Below are 20,851 nucleotides of genomic sequence, written 5' to 3' on the forward strand. Positions count from 1 at the left end.
TAAATTTACAAAAGTCCTGACGTGAATCTAGTGAAAGTTATTATGACGTCAGTGTTGTAAACAAGCCATCAAGTCCAAGTCAAGTCCTTGTCATAAGAAGTAAACGATAAACTACTAAAATTTGCCAACTATAGTTTGATTAAGAGCATTAAGTCAACTGAAAAATAACAAAAACGCAAAATATATCAAGCGAATTGCTTTATGTAAATATATAACCATATTTTATGAAAAAAGTGCCTAATGAAAACACTTCATTTTAACCCAAGTCATTTGTCCGAAAAACTTAGTCAAGTCCGATCACTTGCCTAAAAGACTTAGGATAAGCCAAGTCAAGTCATTTTTCCAAAAATGATTTAAGTCAAGTCAAGTCATTTGAAAACAGATACTTAAGTTCACTTAAGTCAAGTCATTGAGATTATTTACATGAATTTCTACTGGGGAGTAGATTTCTGTGAAACGACAGCAGTCAAGCAATAGAACCGTATCATATTCTTCTGTACGAATATCGTCTTTCGCACAATGTATTGACGAAGTTAATTGTTATCGGGAATGAGTTTTAAATAAATGTTGTGTCCAACAAAAGATGGGAATTAGACCGATGTACATGACCACTTGAACTCTACAAGATGCTTTTTCCTTTAATATTGTGGCTCTGCGACTGTTTACAATTTTTGGGATGTACGACACGTATTTTTTTCAGAAAGCGATACACAGTATTTTAAACAGGTACCGCCATCCGAAAAAAAAAATTTAAAAGTACCGCGATCCGAAGCCAAAATTCGTCATCACCATGGTCAAATTAGCAAAATGGTAACTTTGATAAGTGCAATAGTAACGGTTTTGAAGGTACTTGGCCGAAATTTTTTGCGCGTAAGAAAGCCAAAAAATAATGACATCTACCCGCTAAAGTGAACGTTGATTGCAAAAAATGTATTTGTCATAGGATTCGGGTCGATTTCTCCCGAATATCACACAATTAGCGATAGGCCTACTAACACTTTGCATCGGGTATCAGCCTCTATCCGATTTTTTATGGCATCCCCAACATGTATAAAGGTGATCAAATCCTGGTGGCGATGAAAACTGCTCTGATCAGCATAAGCCGAATTGCCAGGTGACTCTGCAGTCCGTTTCAACGTAATAGAAAAATGAAACCCCTGATCAAAAATTCCCTGGATAAACAGAAACTAAATAGGATAAACAAAAACTAAAATATCAATACCAGTCAGTAAAACGTAGAAATCGGTTGCCGAATCAAATATAGAGGCCTCTGGCGGACGTCTTACGCGTAAAGGCTCATGTAACTTATTAAAAAAATTCTCCACATTTTCAAAAAAACATACAACTCGCCCTTAAACACACCTTAGAGTAGTGCTTTACAACTTGTTGGATGGCACGTACTTGTGCGAGTGACAAACGTCGTGCGGATAAAAACGGTGCTTATGTTATTATTTTTCATTATGTCTAATACGGTAATCAAATAAGGTGATGCGCCAACTTATGCATTACAAGTACAGCAATACAGTCTCTCAGTGGTCCAGTGCATATATTTTATATCGGTTAAGGCTTTCATTGTTATTTCTCAAATAGGGAAAACTAAATATTACAAACTTACTGTGCTTGTTTCGTGCGAATGAAAACATTCCGAAATAAAAAAAGTGCGAACAGATTTTAAAGGTTAAAAAGCCCTGCCTTAGAGCCAGCGTATACTTAAAATTGGAGCGTACAACGTGTAAAACGGAAAACGCTGTAATATGAAACTCAGTCGGCAAATTATCCGGGTCCGGAGCATAGACGGTTTTAACATATATTAAATAATAATAAGTATATACGATAAGTATAGTCAGACGCATAAAAGGCAGTAAAAAGCACGGAAATAAAGCTACGAACTTTAAAACAAACTCTAATAACGCCTGAGCGAACACTTAAATGTTGCTTATTTGTAAGTGACACAAAACAAGCAAGATAAACCTGTAGTAGCTATAGAGGAGGCGAGCAACACGTCAAAAAAAAAACCGCAGCAGTGTCATATAATTTTGCCCGTGCCTACCTGGAATTTACTCTTAACTTGTACCCAATAGTTTAGGCTTTACCATAATATTGCTAAAATATGAAGTTGATTTAACGCCTATATGTATTAGCAGTTAGCACTGGGCCTATACATGCCTCTTCTATATAAGGTTACTACGGGTTGCCTTAAGACTTTAAATTCGTAGGGTAAAGCAGTTTGCTGCTATTTCTTATTCTAATCCAACTGGTAAACTGTTAGTGCCAGGAATTATATTATTCAGAAATCAAGCCAGCTGATTTCGGTATAGCCTTTCCAAAGAATCGTTGGTCAGTACTACTTTCAGAGCTGATCACTGTATATACCCATGTGAATTCCATGGCTCAGGCAAGTGAAACTCCTATCTTATGTCGGAACTAATAAGCTCACCTTTTAATTTTATCTGCTTTTACAGTGTTAAAAAATCTGGTTGCTGTACGCCTGTGTACTCGCATGACAAAATCCTCACCATGCAAGCCCGGCCTGCTCGATCTAGAAACGTCAAGGTAACCTTGGAGGCGCCACCGAGTTTTCCGGAAAGTTAACTAGCAAATATTATATGGGTTAAATAATGGCAAATATTATATTGGATTATTGTTGGTACCTAACATTTAGGCTAAATGAGATCTGGTATTAATGTGAATGCAATAGGCCTACCGTCCAACACAAAATATGCCAAAACTATAGCAAAATGGTGGGGTATAGGGCGACAAAGTGTTGTAATGACTTAGGTGCACTTAAATTCACTGAGATTTGACTTGACTCTTTTAGGCAAAACGGCTCGACTTAATTTAAGGTGAATTAATTATTATATATTATTTGGTTAGGGTTTTGGTGGTTGCTATGCAAAATATCGCTCAGAACGCAACACGTATCCATACCATGTTATAAGTTAACAGTAACTTTGATAAAAAGGCGGTGACTGGGATTTGACCTATGAAAACTAGACAATGGCTTCGACTGGGAGTTGATTTGCCAATTTTAAAAATAACTGCAATTAATTATATTATAATTGGATCTAAAGTCATTTTAATAGTTTGACTAAAATGATGCTGTTTTAAAATGTCTTGTTTACCACAATTTCTGCTCTCTTTGCTCGGTCGGTATATGTAAAATAGCACTATATATGGGTCTTTAAGTTGTTGTTTTCGTAACATGGGGCAACAAAGCAGGTTGTAGACGGCTGTTGGCCATTGTGACTCAAGGTGTTTTGATGAATCAGCGCTGTTTACACCATATACGTTCGCAGAGAAATGCACTTAAAATATGCCCTTTTTGTTAACTGCATGGTTACGGTCAAAAAAACTAATTTACCACGCTTGAATATAAAACGATGGTAAGAAAATAACTTATTTTGCGCAAGCTCCAATAATTGTTCAAATCTGCTTGATAAACCTCACTTTGCGACTTTCTTGTTATTTTCAGTAAAATGTTTAAACAACATCGCTCTTATATAAACTGTAAGTTCGTGTAGAACACAAAAAATACCGACTTAAAAATAGTTTATATGGTAACCAAAATACTGCTAAAAACTTGTCACTCCTTTATTCCGCCGTAAAAAAAGTTGTTACAACCTTAGCCTATTCCGCCATATTGCCCATTAAATAAAACACCAATATTAGCCACTAATCCAGAAATTTTAGCCGTGTGGTCTCAGACAGATTAACTTCTTGCAACGGCAGCCAAGCGGATTGTTTGGCAGCAAATATATCAAACGAAGTTTAGCGCGTTTCTAGTTAAACCGCTCTAGCTCATAAGAGAAAATAACTGCAACCTATTGCTAACACACTTTTGATCGGAAAACGTGTAGCATGCTTATTATTGCAGTTACCTGTACCTCTATTTCGAGACCAAAAGTTTTAAAGAAGACGTTGATGTTACATTAGTTTCTGTGGTAGAATCTAGGGAAAAGATGTCGAGAAATCGTTTTAGTTAGTTTCACCTCGTTAATCTTGATCAACAATGCTGCCACACATCGATATCTTTAATTATAATCCAAAAACGTTAAACAGTAACTCGAATTAGGGATTCTGTCTGCTGCATAGCATTAGGCCCGAAACTGCAAATTCTGCAAACGAATAATTGACTGATTGGCTTACTGCTGCTTTCGTTGTCCTGCCATGTAGCCTTGGTCGCGGTTAAAACCGCTACTTGAACTCTGTCTCTGCGTTATGTGCGCTGAGCAGTCAAGTTGCAGAATGCAGTTTTCCTGAAAACAAACCTACGCGCGCAGTCTGCGCCTAAACCTTTTTCTCTGTTGTGCACTCCTCACCTAAAAGTGGCGCGCATATGCCAATCTACAAAGCATGTCAACTTTTCAAACCGCGCTCCTTCGATAGCATCTAATTTTCACGAGGCGCGTGAAACGGCAACTTTACCTTATGTTTAGTATGACGTACCTGCATAGAAAATTATAGATTTCGTGGCGTAGCTTGTGTTTCAATTGTGCGGTCGACGGTTCGTGGTTATTGCAGTCGTGTGAAATAGAAGCGTTGTTTTGCTAACCAGAAACGTTTTGCTGGCAAAAGTGCTTGATCGCTTGGTTTGGGCTGCGCGTTAATCAAAGAAACAATGGATTTATTCAAATCATACCTGTTTCGTTTTGTTGCCTCCAAATCTGAATTGTTAAAATTACCTAAATGCTTCACTTGTTGTGCTTTTTTATAAAAGTCTGCAGGATTATTTTACAATTTCGCAATCGCTTATCATATTTAAACTAAAAACAAAATATTATATTACAATAGGAAAGCGTTTAAAAAAATAGCCCCCATGTACTTAAACCACATATATATATAATATATATACTTATAGTTTGTGTCAACTGCACAAAGTTCGCATTAAAACAACGTCACACTACTATACGTGACTAATGCAACGGCAAACAATAACGTGTGTTTCATCATATATTAAGTCGAGAATAAATAGTTAGGCCGAAAGATTTTTGGTTAGGGCGATTTATTTTAAAATTATGAGAATTGAGAATTCTTAAAAACAAAACATTCACAAAAACTGGTTATAACTTATAGGTTAAATTATTTTAAGCTCCACCAATACACACCAAGGTTTGATTCTCCGATATAGAAAAAAAACTAAAGCACAAACACGTGATGAAATTATCCGAAACATGAAATGAGAAGCGCCGCGACAAAGTGAACTATTTTGGAAAATAAGATTATAAAGGAGAGGACTATGTCAACTCTTTATTCATATCTCGAATGTGTATTCCAGAACTATGTCCTTTGCATTTCGCTTAGATGCATACGTGCGGTAATAATTATTCACCAATTTCGAATCGATTTTCACAAGTTCGACGTTGCTTATGCCTGTCACCAGTGAAAAATAGTGTATCTTTGACACAAATCAAGCGAAATTGGGAGTAGGGAGTAATGAGATTTTTTCGTTGATTAAAATCGATGGTAGAACGTCGCTTTCGTTTAACATCAACAGCTCTTGGCCAGATGTAATTCGGAATTAAAAATCCTTTGAAGATTAGCGTACCGCTGGTATCTGAGCTGTGACATTAATTTCGTGGTGTTATGCGGACGAAATAAACTGGCTCGCTCATTAATACACTCTTTTGGTTGTAAAATCGTTAACCGCGCTGCAAGTAAAGGTGTCAGGCGTTAGTCTTGCTTTTTTCTAAACTATACTCGACCAAGTGTTAACAAGGCAATACTCGTCACAGGTAGGCTACAAGTATTAACTTGACCTTGACGCTTTGTCAGATGAGCGGCCTAAAAAGTGCAGTTCATAGTCAATTTCGCGAGTAACGGGCACTCAACCTATTCAGACAGCCGAGAATTAAAAAGTTCCCCGCCAAACGAAACGCAGGTCATAATTTTTTTTCCTTTTAACTTAATTGGTAATCATGAATCGTGGCGTATGCCAATATATTAGGGGCTCGTAGGAGAAACAATCATTTAGTCAGAATGTTCACGTTCGTAACCAAGTTGTTGTCAGAAAATTGGAACAACTAAAGAAAAACTATCAATCTCAATTTAGAACAAACAACAGTAATAGAATCTTACAACTTTATACACAATCATATTGACATGGGTATCCGAAAAGCGCCATAAGGGTATATAGCAGGGGTTCTTAACCAGGGGTACGTGGTGTACCGTATATTAAGGTGTTACGAAGCATTAAATTAGGAGATACGACATGCCGTGTGAAATTATGCGCTATTTAGGCAAATCTGTGAAGGATGCGTAATTTACGAAAAGCAACAACAAAATAGCCATTAGTAAATTGACTGATTGTTTGTGTGTTGTAATTATTGTTGAACATACAAAACTGCTTTTAATACATGCATTAAACACGTAAAATATAAATACACTGAGTTTAATTCGTATTATTACAATTTAATTTATTTCGTCGGCCATGGTAGACAGCGGATACGCAAAAATTTTATGAAAGCTCAAAGAGTAGGAGCGTTAAAAAGGTGAAGAAACACCAGTATAGCGAGGCAATTCAAGTAAAATTCAGTAGCCACGTTTCATTTTTCGATCTGAACTTGCTTGGGTTTTTGGGTTGGGATCTATGGCTGACTTGGAAAATTATAGATTTATTTTGATTTCTTAAAATTAGATTTTATTTAAACTATGAGCATTCCAAGTATCGAAATTAGATTAGAATTAAAACTATGGCATGTTAGTTTTCCCAAATTATATTAGAATTAGGATTGCCGAATTACTTTCAGTGTAAATCACCATTTATTCTTAGTAAAATGTGAATGGAAATTATTCCTGTGATAACATGGTTACTTTTTAGCATAGTCTATATGCATTTTAGTGTTTTAGACCCCAAAATTACCATTTTAGACCCAGATTACAAGTCCTTCCGACCAAAGAGTGTGTATTGAATTTCTTTGTTACGACTGACTAAAAACTCCGTTTGACAAATAAGATTTTTTGACAAAACCATACTTTGGTTTAAACTAGAATTAACCGCATTTTTCTCTTTCTTTTAATTCGAAAACTAAAATTATCTATAGTTTTTTAAGTCTGGCTCGTGCAGCTATCGGCCTAATTAGCCAAATAAGAAATAAGCACGTTTGAATAGTGCCAAAGAAATAAGCGCTATAACGGCCGTTTTTCAGCCACTCACATTCTTCAAAAAGCAAGTATTGGAAAATGTTTATTTGCAAAAGTGTTTTATCGACTTATATGGTCATTTCTCTAACTTTTGGAAGAACGCAGCAATTAGGAGGTGTACAAATAAATTAAACAATTTGAAGAGCGGAGTTTTAAGTTTATTTTGGAAAAATTTAAGTTTATTTTGGAAATATTCCCATGGTTTGTCTCATTTTGAGAAACTTCAAAAGCACCCCAGTCAGCGATGATTTTGTAATTCTACAAGCATACTAAAAGAAGAAAAAAAACACACCTGTACATAAAAAAATCGTTTTTCGTTAATCGTGAAACATTTTTGTTAATCGAGAAGTATAACAATAGCATGCCCTATATTATCACCAACATATATTGGTTAAGGACTTTAATATAGTTAATCAGATGTCAAACGGTCAAGGAATACTTAATATACATAGTTGAGATAATATGTAATTAGAAATTAAAATAGAGGCAAATTGCACAGAAAATAGACCCTGACAAATATAACAAAGAACAACATCCCGGAAAATTAAACGTATAAACAATATACAAAAGCAATATTAAGCAAAATAAAACAATATCGTGTACAACGCACATTCATTAATTTTACTCGGCAATACATGTCACAAATAAACAAAAACGTAAGGATAAATGAAATTGATAATGGAATTGACATGTTCCCAAAGAAACTAATGCATAAAGCGGACTGGTAGACTTATGATGTCAAATGTAAGAGACACGGTAAAAAAAGTTTAAGAATAGAATAGAATAGAACAGATTAGTCGTGAACCCGTTTCTTTTTCCCTTGTTTTTCAACTTTTAGTTACGCGCTAAGCTGTTACAATTGTTTGTTACCGAAGGCTCGCTATATGCCAACATCTACGATACTCGACCCAATAGAATGCGCAGTATGGCTAAACATTTACTGTAGCAGAATATTTAATTTCTTTGTTGTCAGATAACTATACAAAAAACTCGCATGCGTCAGTTTAAAGTTCCTCAAATTTTACGGAAACCTCCACGGGATTAGTACGATGTGCGACACAAAGTGTAGATGAATTTAAGCAAATAGCGCCTTAAAAACAAATTGGCACAATTTTCCTAAAAACCATATTAAAAGGCCAACGTGCACACAAATGCAGATGAAACCTTTGGAACATTAGGCCTTAAAGAAGGTCGTTAATATAACTTTATTTATAAGTGAACAAAAACTAAAGTAGTACATTAAAATTTAGCATGAACGGTTAACAAAAGGTTGATGATGTTCAAACAGTACAAAACACAAGCCTGAACGCGATTTTTGCAAATACTACATATATATTATAATAACATAACATATAACATATAAACATATATTCGGTTTTCGTGCCTATCGACTAGATAAATAACCAAACGACATCCAAGGTAAAGAGCGTCAAAGCTGTCTGTCGATCAAGTCGAATACCTGGCGCAGTTGCAGCAAGCTTCCGTCCACTTGCAAACTCCCAGCCGCGTACGCCATCATGGGCGACTTGATTTGCGCCACGATCTCGCGCCACAAGCTCGACTCCAACGTCATCCTGACATCATAGCGCGTCGGCACTCCCGGCTTGGCTTCGTCCTTGAGGCCGGAGCTGTGCTCCAGCACGCAATGCCGCAACACGTAGCGGTGCCACTTGGGCTGGTCGGTGAAGTTAAAGAGCACAGTTATCAGTACGGTGTCGTCGCAGGCTTCGGCCATTAGTCGGATCGGCGCGTACTGCATTAAGGTGTCCAAGTCGACGAACATCATCGCCTTTCGCTGCGAGTCCTTGTCCCACACCGGGCGGAAACTGGGGTCCAGCTCTTTGGCGCTCGTTAAGTAGTAGTTGCGCGCGTTCGAGTTGCCGCTGGCCCGAGCCAGAGCCGTTAGGGCGTCGTGCTTCACTTTCGTCAGTTCGTCGGCCTGTGAGCCACCGCCCCAGTCAATCGCGAGCGACGAGAGCTCGAGCGCCCATTGTAGCTCCTCGCGCAGGACGACGCCTTTCGCTTCGAAGTGCTTGTTCGACCTATTCGCAAAAATGCAGTGTTTATCGGTGTCAAGTATATGTATTAGGTGTGTTTCATCTATGTTAACATAAAGAGAATTTTATCCTTAATTGGCATCGTCCATACGGTATGGTGATCTTCGTTATGTGCTTTAGCCGTAAAGTTTTTAACCATGTTTGGTTTTCTCATCGATAGTAATAAAGTGGGTAGCACGCGACAATCGTTCAAGATCCGCTTTTTTAAACAAATTTACAATATATAAAATGAAACGAAACTTTGAATGGGTTATGCAAAAACATTTAGGCACCAACGATAAAAAAAAAACTTATCAAAGTTAAACTGCGGGATTGCTATAAACATTTATACAGATTGGATACCCTTATGCAAACTTGGACAACTAGAATACTAGATAATTCTAGTTTTTTAATTCAATGAATTAGAGCAAAATGGTCTACTTTTAACCAAATTTGTGAATTGGTTGTATGCTCTAATTTTAATTCTAATCTAATTTTGTTAAAATAAATCTAGTTGTCCAAGTCTGCCCTAAAGGTGTAGCTTCAGTCAAAGCAAGTGTAAGTAAAGGGTAAAGGGGTATGCGCTTCTTCTTCCCATTGGCCAAAAAGGCCGGGAATGCCTGAAGTATCAGTAATGGTTCAAGCCGAGTCCTCAAGACAACCATTCTCCCAAAGGGAGATGGTGCCTCCACTTGAAATAGGTCAACATGTTCGCCTTTTTGGTTGTGGTGTAGGTAATAAGGTAATTATATACTATCAGTAAGGTAATAATTTTAGTAATGTAATGTCCAAAAAAAAACCCGGTGTTACCCAGGAAAAAATGGCAGGACACGAAGCCCACAGTGACCCGGTTAAAGACTACCGTTAGGTAAGTCAATCTTCGCATTGCCAAACAAACAAATGCGAACCTTTCAATGGCGTCTCGCGCGTTCTTCATCGCTTTATCAGCGGGTGGGGCTCCAGTTTCAAAATCTGGCGAAAGCAGAGCTTCCAAACGGGCGGCTCGCTTCCTTTTCGTCAGCGGGTTCAGGTTGACCGGATCGCCGTCGAACCAGCCAAATAACGAGTCGTAAACCCCTCGGACCGACCAGGCCACCGACCCGTAAAACTCCTGCAGAAAGGGGTGGCGAGCCAGGCTGGGCGGAAGGCGAACGATTTCCACGATTTCGTCGATCGCCGTGCCCTTGTTAACGTGCCGTATCGTCTGGTCGTGTACAAACTGGATCGCGTCACGGTAATGTGTGATGACGTCACGCACCTCGTCGGCGCCTACCAGGTGGCGCGTGTGCGACGGGATGAGGTAGCGGGCGTTGAGCTCGCGCACCTAAAAAAAAAAAAAAAAAAAAAATGGTATAAAGTGGTTGCCTGTTTTAGTTTATCGAAATACGGTGCTGTAATGAATTAAGTCGACAACTTGAATGCACTTAAATCACTGTTTTTATATGACTCGAAGTGACTTAGGCATTTTGGATAAAATTACTTGACTTGACTTACGACTTAAATTATACACTTAAGGCATTTACAAAAATGACTTGACATATGTTAAGATGCTTTAACTAAACACATTTTAGTAAAAGTGGGTTATTTTAGTTAATGAAAAAATTTATGTTAACTTGCTATTTGTTTCGTTTTTTGTACGTTTCGAAAAATATTGGTAACAATGAAACGTTTTCGCCATTTAAGGACTTAAGACCTTTTGGCTTGTTTACACCACTGCCAAAAAATAATTGAACAAATGTAAAAAAACGCAACAGAAAGTGTCCCGCGACCTTTGTAATTACTTGGAAAATTAAGTACGAAACTACGAATATCGTGGAATATGTCCACAGAACAGGTTGCTTTTGGAGAGCACAATGATTATCCGCGCAACACAGTTGGTAATTGTGTTATTTCATTGGCGTTGTGATTTGTCAATGCAAACACGCGAAAAGTCCCCCGACTATGCTTCGTTCTTTGCGTTGTTAGTTCTATACAAACTCCCGAGCGATATTCAGCTGCAAATCCGGGAAACATGTCGATACGCAAAAGCAAATCGACTATGGTTCGCTGCATGAAAATCTTACCTATTCTAATTTGCACTCTTAAAAAATGAGCAGGCGCACCTGATCGAGGCTCGCACACCAGCGCAGGCAACTGCGCGGTGGATTGCCGCGGATCGCGTACAGGTTGGGAAAGCTACGGTAGATGTTGTCCGCTGGAAGAACGACGCTATGCTTGGGCAGCCAGACGGTCACCTGGTCGTCGGTCTCGCCAGGTGTGTGGATCAGCTCAAATTCGATGCCTGTAGTGTATATACAGTAGATTGAAATGGGAAGCAAGAAGCAACCCGTCTGAAAAAAACATGAAGAAACCTAAATGTACGCTGGAAAAGTGGCGTTCCCTACAGCCAACGGCAAGCACATTGTGTGAGTGATGCACATCAGAGCACACAGTCGCTCACCGCTTAAAATGCCCTTTGATTGATGTGCCATGCTCCACCACTGATCTCGCCGAATTTAACGATCGGGCGAGGCAGTGTGTCGAAAAATGGAAACTCTCCGCTTGAAAATACTAACTTTGGAGACTCGAATATATATATTTATATACCAATTTAGCGAGTCTCTAAAGCAGCGTTTTATAACCGATGCGCAGCTGGGCGTAGGTAAATATATAAAAAAAATATTCTAAATATAAAACATTTTTTCTCATCAGTTTGGGCAAAAAACGAGTTCGCTTTGTTCACAATATGCGCCACGACGATTTCATAGGTCTGCGTGTGTCTGACGTAAAACAATAAAATACACTGCTCTAAACATTTCTAAAACAATAGGCATTTCCTGTATATTTTTTAAATTCTCGGATTTCTCTGCTGTTTCTTATAATTGGCTCTGTGCTTACATTTCAATGTAGACCCAGCGCAAGGTTGTGCGAGTGCCTGGCAGAAAACCCTCCCCATCAAATTAAACGTTCAACGGTGGTCGACTGTAATTGTGATATAGGTTGGTGAACAAAGGTTGGGTTCACTTTAACACGAATGTACTTTCACTGACGAAATATTAATATGGCTTCCACTTAAAATTATATTAAAAAAACTCTCTTAGAAAAAATAAGTTAACAGCTATATTAAACTGAACCTCTACAAAACTTTACTTCTCGGTGATGCAAACGGTAAACTATACTAGAGAAAACATTTTCGAACTTTTAATTTTGAAAGTTTGCTGTTCGACTATACTAATGACGTATTTTGCATCGGATTGTCCGAGCATCTTCCAAACAAAATCGTATCGACGTTTTTTTTTTTTTTGGGGGGGGGGGGGGGGAATAAAATGCCAACGATTGGAGACCCAACCCTATATAGAGAAACTTCCAACTATCTTTGGCATGAATGTTTCCAGAGAAAACCCTCAAGGAACCTTAAAATACATACCTGCAACGGTGTAGCTTTTTCGCGTGTCGAACGTGTGAGTTGCCTTGACAGGCTGGTAGCGGAGTTTTTCGCCGACTGCCAGACGTGGGCCGATCCCCGAATTGATGTGCTCCCGTCCACGGATCAACATGCTGCCAAACTGCCGAGTGGCGCGCCGGAAATTTTCGTCCTTGGTCAGCGCTGTGGGCAAGTTTAATGGTATAAAAAATTCATTTCGTTCTATGCGGCGTTTTACGATAGGCCATAAGCATAAACACAGTAACTACAACAGGGGTTATTAAACTGAGGTCCATGGACCCCTTGGGGGTACGTGAACTAGTTTTAGGGGGCCCATGAAGGCCGAATTGAAATAATAGTGTATATTTGGAGTAATCAATTTTTTCAAAGAAAATAGTTTAATTAAAAATAAAACATTTTTGGACTAAATGCATTTCTACTCTGTTTCACTTTCACATTTTTTGAACTGGAAACAGCAAATTTATACGTCTATTGGTGATATGATGACGATTTATGACGTAATTTCTAAATGTCTTGCCTACACTGGTCCATGCAAATCAAAACAACTTGTATGTGTACGCGGCAATAAAAGTTCAAGACCACTGCGCTAGAAGAACGAGCATTCGACAGTGTTCCAAACAAGTCATTTTTAAATGACTCGAGTCCCAGTCAATTATTTTGTAAAAACAACAAGCCAAGTCCCAGTCTAGTCATTGGATGTCCAAGTCAAGTCGCAGTCAAGTCATTAAGAGAGCAAGTCAATTTTAAACTTTTAAAATTGGTTAAAACTCATCCGACTATGAACAACAATCAACCGAAAAAAACGCAAACGAAATGTACAGCAATCAAATAACGTGCAAAACTCAAGATAAATTTTAATGAAAAACACCTAATTTAATCCCAAGATATCTGACACAACATGACTTAAGTCCAAGTCAAGTTAATGACTTGAATCATTATAACATTGACATTGTAATTTTAAACCGAATCGACGTTGTAATTTCTATAACACGTATTATATGTGTATGTATCTGGTGCCATGGTTGTTTCTCAACTTGCTCTCCTCTGAGTATACGTATAGATTAGTTGGTAGAGCGCAGTCTCGGTATAGCCGAAGGTCGTGAGTTCGAACCTCACCGGGAGCCTGGTGTTTTTCTAGCCCGCTTTGCTTGCATCGCTGATTGACTAATTCGGTTAGTGCAGTGGTTCTCAAATTTAAAAAAAAAAAAAAGCAACGGTCCCAGCAATTTTTTAATTGCTCACGTTTCCTTAAAAATATACACAAATAAACACAAAATACCACGTTGTTTTTAATGGTATCAATGGGACGGGTGCACTTGCTTCTTTGCTATCAACTCGGCTATGCTAACCTCTAACGAATCACTTTATTAAAGTGAAGCAATCACGAACAGTTTTAAAACCGTGACCGTATAGCCCACAAGTGACAGCGCAGCAAGCTGTAAAAACGAAATTCTCATTAACACAACACTAAGGCGTCCTAATGGACAATTTAACTTGAAGCGTGCAATAACGTGAATGAACAACTAATAGTTAATCAAATTGGTTTGGAAAAGTAAGTTTCCTGAAAAGTTTATTGCACAAAAAAAAATCTTTTACAGGAGTGTCGTGTTGATTTTTTGTTAGGCGTTTCGCGGTCCCAAAATTTACCCCAGTTTGAGAACTACTGGGTTAGTGGATGTCAAAGGTTTCTGGTGCATTTCTATTTACCATGTATTTTTTGGTTAAGTGAAAGTTAAGCAAATATCAAATGTGTCACATTGGACAATTAGGATGATTGCGCGTTACAACTCGATTCATTTTTATTAACCACCTATCGCCCCTCATATTAACTTAATACATGTTTAGGAAACGTAAAAAGTTCCCTTTTTCACTCGTGCAATTTAACAACCCTTGTTCAAAACAACGTCGAAAAAGACACCCAGTGATACTTGTCAACCTTCCCGATTTACAATTGTGTATATAGAGCAAATTTCACATATACTCTTTTGCTTACCGTAGCGCAGCAGCTCGCTTTCGGTTGTGGAGTGCATGAAAACTTTCACCGGTCCGTCGGCCTGGTCGATCAACGACTTTGCTCCCATGATGTGATCTGCATAACAATAGGGACGAAATATAGTGAAAAGCGATCATTTTACCAGTTGGTAAAAGAGCCTCCAAGGATGCATGCCTAACCGCAACCGCGTTTCGGGCCTTTTGTCATGCCTCGGTAATAAATTTTCACAGCCGCTTAGAAAGCCATATTTCTGTTATGCAAGACTACATTTTGTTTATGTAAAATGTGCGACAACGCGATTTTAAATAGGCAAATAAACTTGTTTTGAGAGACTCATGTATATATGTTTGATCAACGACTCATGTCCCAATGAAATATTTGCATCGCAAAATTTGGTTGTAGAAAATACAAAAACAATACAACTAATACTGTCAGGCCACAATACTGTATACCGTGAAAATGAATAAATGCAGTAAACTATAAAATCGTGTCATTTGACAAGCATTGAACCTGCGTGAAAATGCGTGACGACGATCCCCGCCAGCGGTTTTGTGGTTATTTTCTGATACTCCTTGAACACAGCCACGGACACCTCCTGACTTTCTGTAGTGTCCACTATCAGCACGCCGTCGGTGCCTGAAAATAAGGGCCAGAGTTCAAATGATAAAAATATTGCCAGAGTTCAAATGACAATTTCGTTATGCAAGCAGCCCAGTCGTATTTAATCAATCTGTAGTTTTGTCACGATGTATTTCGTCGCACCAAGAAAGGCTCCCATCAACATTAAGCTATATCAGGAATTACATATGTCAAGTTTCCTCTACTTTACAAAACAAAACCGTCTGCTCACCAGTATGTTAATGTCTTTTTGGACAAATGACTTGGTCCTAAGTCGTTTGGTAAAATGCATGATTTAGCATTAAGTCATTGTGTCAAATAACTTACGTTGGAATTAGGTCTATTCTTGAATATAAAAAATGTGCTTTGACGTCGTTTCGATTCTGATAGGTTTCTGTCAAAAATTAATTTTTAAATCATATTCGACGTTTGGAGAATCTCTAAGAGAACCAGTGATATACAAGCATGCGTCATAGCGATGCAATAATAAAAATGGAAAATTTCATCTTGTATAGCAAGGTGGAAAATTTCATCTTGTATAGCATCGCGGGCCATAATATTGTTTGAATATCATTTGCGGGACACCGACAGTAGGCTACATGTGTGCCAATGGCTGATCAACGATTTTCATTTGGTCGGTACATGAAATGTTTACATATGACGTCACAATGTTTCGTCAAAATGTAACGTCGAAAGACATATAAGCACCTAAAAATGTGCAAATGACATTACGTATAAATGACTGCGGAAAAATCGTGCCAGCGAAGCCCAAAAATTAAAGACCCAGAAAAAAAATCTTTTAATTTTGAAGGAGATACATGGATATATATCGGGATGTTGTTAGATAAAAATTATGTCGAGGTTTGGTTTGTTGTATAGTACGATAGGTTAGCAAAACCAAAGTACGATAGGTTAGCAAAACAAAAACCTACCTTCAATCAAAATCATGTTGCCGAGCGCGTAGCCAATAGCAACGTGCACGCCTTCTGTAACTTTGACAATCTGGGCTGGGTTAAACATCTTCGAGTGTTCCGACAAGCGATGATCCGCCGCGACGTCTAGCGGCAATCGAGCTTCATGTTTTTCACGCCACTTGAGGCACACGTGAGCAATTAAGGCGGCGGCGGTGACCAGAGCAAACTTGGCCCAGATTTTCATTTTAGGCTACCTTATTACGGAGGAAAGTATTTTAGAGTATTAGGAATAAACTCGAAAATCGGGCTATTGCATACAATAATATTTTTAAACCTATTATAAGTCTATTGTATGTTTTTAACTGTGAAAAAGGTCTATAAATTGTTCAAAAGCTGGTAGGCTGTTTAAGAGCTACAACAATAGGAAATCGATAACACGCTAAAGCAAACACAGGTTCTAGGAGACTAGGACAGTAATTCTCACACTGTCTGCTGATAAATTTTTGTCGTTTTAAAAAATATCCTATTCGTATTACAGTTAGCCATACGGGCAAGCATGCAATGCACACCTTAAATCAATGCTTCCCAACCTTTTTCTGATCGCGATCCACTTTTAATGCAAGTTTTATTGTGCTACCCACAATGAAATATTGGACCAAACGAATGAAAAACAAAAATTTAAAAATACTTAAAACTATCCATTTTATTGCTATGAAAAGAATCAAAGAAAATTAGAGAGTTCAAATAAATTACATTAACCATTCTTTACCTATAATTTAAAATGCAACTAATTGGAAATAAGACTAACAGTTACATATAACCTGCATCTTTACTACTGGAATAGTTAATGCAACGCAACACAAGTAACTGTTACGTATTTGTTTCATTGTTGCCTAAATTTTACGTAATGATAATACAACAATTTCCCGATCTAATAGAAAAATCTGTAACATTTAGAAAAGCTTTGCGACCAACCTGAAATAGCTTCGCGACCCATTGGTTGGGAAGCACTGCCTTAAATAACTCATATTGTGGCCCTATTTACCTTTTGCCTTGCCTATTAAGAGCAACTATTATGTTACAATAATTTTGTTTTGTAAAAAAATGTGCCGCGATGTTTTGCTTTTTCGTAATGTGCCGCGAGCTAAGAAAAAGGCTCTAGAGCGGTCATGTTCAAATGGCGGATCGCGATCGGTTCCGGATCTTTTTAACGTTTTGTGCGGATCTTCTAATCTGGTCTTGAAACAATAAACTTTCTACAGTGTCTTATGTGAATAACAATTGTCCGCGTTGATGAATTTTGTAAAAAATCAAGCAAAGAACGAGACTCCCAAATGCTAATCTTTGTGAGCGTTTGAGGATATCAGTCAGCGACAGAAAGCCCCAAATCGATGCTATTGTAAGACCTGAAGTCTAAAACAGGGGTCGGCAACCTACGGCCCGCGGGCCGGATGCGCCCCACCAATGTAATTCATTCGGTCCGCCGCCTCTTTGACAAACTAGAAACGATTCCATTTCAAATTCTTTTTGACTATTTAAACTATACGTATAAGTGCGAAAAATTTCCGCGCTTCGCCACAATGATCTTTCTACGTCCAACTTGTTTACGTTTTCATGCTGTCGTTTGAACTAGATCAGCGCTTCGTTACCGTTAACGAAAAACGTATTCAAAAATATTGGACATGTATTTTTTAACATTTTTTATTTTTGGCAATGTAATAGAAACTTGCAAGAAACTTAAAAGAAATGCCGGTATACCTAAAAAGAATCGCGCTCGCTTCGGTCGCCACGTGCCCCTGACTTAAAACAAGATCAACTATTGAAGTTTTCACGTTTCTTCAAACCAGTTTTACTATACTTTTCATTAGTAGTATGTATGACGACGTTTGGGCTCGAATTTTAAACCAAACAAACGCCTTTTTTCGCGCTTTGCGCCAACACTTTATTGCCTCCTTAAATATAATTAAACGCGCTTTTAAGTGAAAAAAAGATCCGAGGTCCGCCTGATTAAGTTGTTCTAACATTTTAATAGCCTAACACAATTCTCAGTTAACATTTTGTGCGGCCCACAAAGACCTTTCTGAGTTTGGTGTTTTCCCGCGACTAGAAAAAGGTTGCCGACCCCTGGTCTAAACCAACTCATCAGCTTTTTTGCACTGAAACAATTTTGGTGCTGTAGCACACTTCACTTTTGACTTTTTGCCAAGTAATCAATATGCTGTAGGGTGCATTTACATAAATAAAGCACCATAAAAATTGAAGCGTGTCCAAAATGTTTACTATTCGCATTTGGTGGATCATCATGCTGTCAGGTTTGACTGTGGTGGATCATGGCAGAAATCATTTGAACACCCCTGCTCTAGAGTCTAAAAAAAGCCAATTTTGTTTCGAGACAAAGCTGATTGATTTTTTGTCAGATGCCCAAATCAATCATTTTATGATTTTTTTACGTACCTTTTGCGCACAATAATAATTTCCACAGTTATCCCAATAAACATTATAAACAGGCTGCGGCATCCTGCACATTGATGTTGCTTTAACAACCAACAAAAACGTTTTTTAGTCTTTTTTTTTCGACTTATTATTTCCTATACACATGCCAGGGGGAAAGCGCTACCATTTGTCTGCGTATTTTTAAATAAGCCGAATTGTAAGCAGGAATTCGCGATAAACTGCATTCGTCGTAAAACGCTAACGTTGCCACGTTTGTAGCCCTTTCCATCCTATTGTTTCTACAAAACCGTATTGCAGCTTGAGCGACATGCATCATTATTTAAACCGATATAACATTTATACCCTTTGCTTACAAAGCATTGTCCTTACACAACAAATGTCGATATTCATTGTACTTATAAATATAAGAGCAATATTTAAATAGTTTGCCCACCACACACAAAAAACAAACCAACCCCAGCAACCTCACCCCCCAAAAATATCTCTTAACCTACGTTGAAAAAATAATTTATTATAAAAAACTGATATTTTTTTCCATTTTTTTTTTGTAAATCATAATTTAAAAAAAATCCGCGACAAACTGATTAACCGGGCGAGACACCGGGACAAGGCCTTAAAACCGGACCGTCCCGGCTAAACCAGAAAGTATGGCAAGCCTAAATATAGGGGGTATCAATTAAATAAACGTGGAACTGCTTTGCCTCAAACGTCACACTAACACACACGACTTTACGGTTTAAAGACTTGGTATTCTTAAAGGGGCACTGGAGAACTTAAAAAAAAAATTTGCTGCGTTGGAAGTGGTCCAACGAATTCATGAGTCGTAGTAGGATTTATCCTATGCGAGTGACTTTTCACACGCTGGTCTTTGTTGAGGTCTGAGTATTAACATTCCTAAAAAGGATATCAATATTTATTAACATTTTTCAATTTTTGCCTTGTAAACTGTGCGGATTGAAGCCCGCAATATGAACAGGCGAAACGACCATTAAGAAAGTTAAAACTTTCCGAACCAGCCAAGCTTATAACATAGTTGAAATAAATGTGTTGTAGTGTTAAACTTAATGAAATACAATTATGAAGAACAATTTTTCATTTAACATATACTTCAATCAAAGTGTGAAATTAAAGATGAATGTGTAAAAAAGCCATGATTTATTTTCAAAAGTCGTGTATTATTTACACCATGATTACAATATTCAATTTAGTACCAACATTATTCGATGTTTACTCTTACTGACATAACAAGGTTTACATCATAACGTAACCTTACTTTTGTGTTAGTTATAGGCCAAATTTATATTCCCTAAAGTGCTGCGTGAAATCATTGAGCTAAACACCCGACAGCTATAACTCAATTTAGGCGACGCTGGGTGAATTTATCTGCCCACAGCATTATACTAGGAAGTAATTGAACTAAAATGTGCTAGAAAACGTTACGGTCTCGTAGCCCGAAGCCGTTGCCAGTAAAACGAGCTAGCGTTAAGGCTGATTTTGCGCGTTTTCCGCGAGACTTTAAACATAAAGATTGCCTAGTTTATTATTGAAGAATTCTCGAAACAACTTTATTATTAAAGAATTCTCGGCTGCCTTACAATCAACTTAAAAAGGTTGGTCTACTGCTAGATTGAGAAAGTTTCCACTTTATATATGTGATAGCATTGAATAAACATGGAGCAAAATTTAAACTGTTATTTCTCAGCAGCACTATCCATTTTAATTTAATTCAATATTTGCCCAAAATTACCCTGCAATCTTCATTTGTTTATGCCAAACTTTTAAATCTACAAATACGACAACTTCCTGCAAAAAAACTCACACAAAAGCTTTGTCAACATGGCTTACGCTCTAAGGCTCAAAAGCTGTGCTTTTCATCTGGCGGCGTTTTTCGACTGCAACGCTTGGCTGATTGAGCGTGACTTAAATCTGGAAGAATCAAACACGAAAAATATAATTATATATTTTGGCAAATTTTACTTGCATGCTAGCCTACATTATACTAAAGTTAATACATTATCGAATATTATTATAATGTATTAACTAAGTAACAACGTCAGTTATTTTGTGTTTAATCCAAAGTCTTTATAAACATTTTTACAACACTTCAACTTCGTTGAAAAATTAAACTTTGCCGAACTTCAAGCCTAATAATCGCCCTACTGATAACAAATATAAAGGGTGGTCGTAATATAGAAACTATCGAAATTACGTTTTGATATTTCCTCCCTAAATTTATTAGCATTGCCATACAGAGCCAAATCTGATTCTAAGC

At 37.7% G+C, this 20,851-nt stretch overlaps 1 protein-coding gene across 1 annotated transcript; it reads right to left on the minus strand.

Moving 5' to 3' along the window:
- Window positions 1–7,554: 7,554 nt before the first annotated feature.
- On the minus strand, window positions 7,555–16,369 carry LOC146169616 (uncharacterized). The gene is made up of 7 exons (XM_083386577.1): window positions 16,144–16,369; window positions 15,104–15,229; window positions 14,594–14,689; window positions 12,583–12,762; window positions 11,279–11,457; window positions 10,085–10,500; window positions 7,555–9,182 (listed from the first exon to the last, which is right to left on the minus strand). Exons 1-7 carry the CDS (start codon window positions 16,367–16,369, stop codon window positions 8,570–8,572), a joined length of 1,836 nt encoding a protein of 611 aa, XP_083242703.1. The 3' UTR covers window positions 7,555–8,569.
- Between the last annotated feature and the right edge of the window lie 4,482 nt (window positions 16,370–20,851).

Source organism: Ascidiella aspersa, chromosome 1 (genome assembly GCF_963924565.1).
Source record: "Ascidiella aspersa chromosome 1, kaAscAspe10.2, whole genome shotgun sequence".
NCBI lineage: Eukaryota > Metazoa > Chordata > Ascidiacea > Phlebobranchia > Ascidiidae > Ascidiella > Ascidiella aspersa.

Coding starts and splice junctions, on each gene's coding strand:
- LOC146169616 (XM_083386577.1), bottom strand. CDS start 16,369: ATGAAAATCTGGGCCAAGTTTGCTCTGGTCACCGCCGCCGCCTTAATT. Junction 14,690..15,103: donor CGTCACGCATTTTCACGCAG/GTTCAATGCTTG, acceptor ATTGTTATGCAG/ATCACATCATGGGAGCAAAG. Junction 9,183..10,084: donor GCGCGAGACGCCATTGAAAG/GTTCGCATTTGT, acceptor TTTTGCGAATAG/GTCGAACAAGCACTTCGAAG.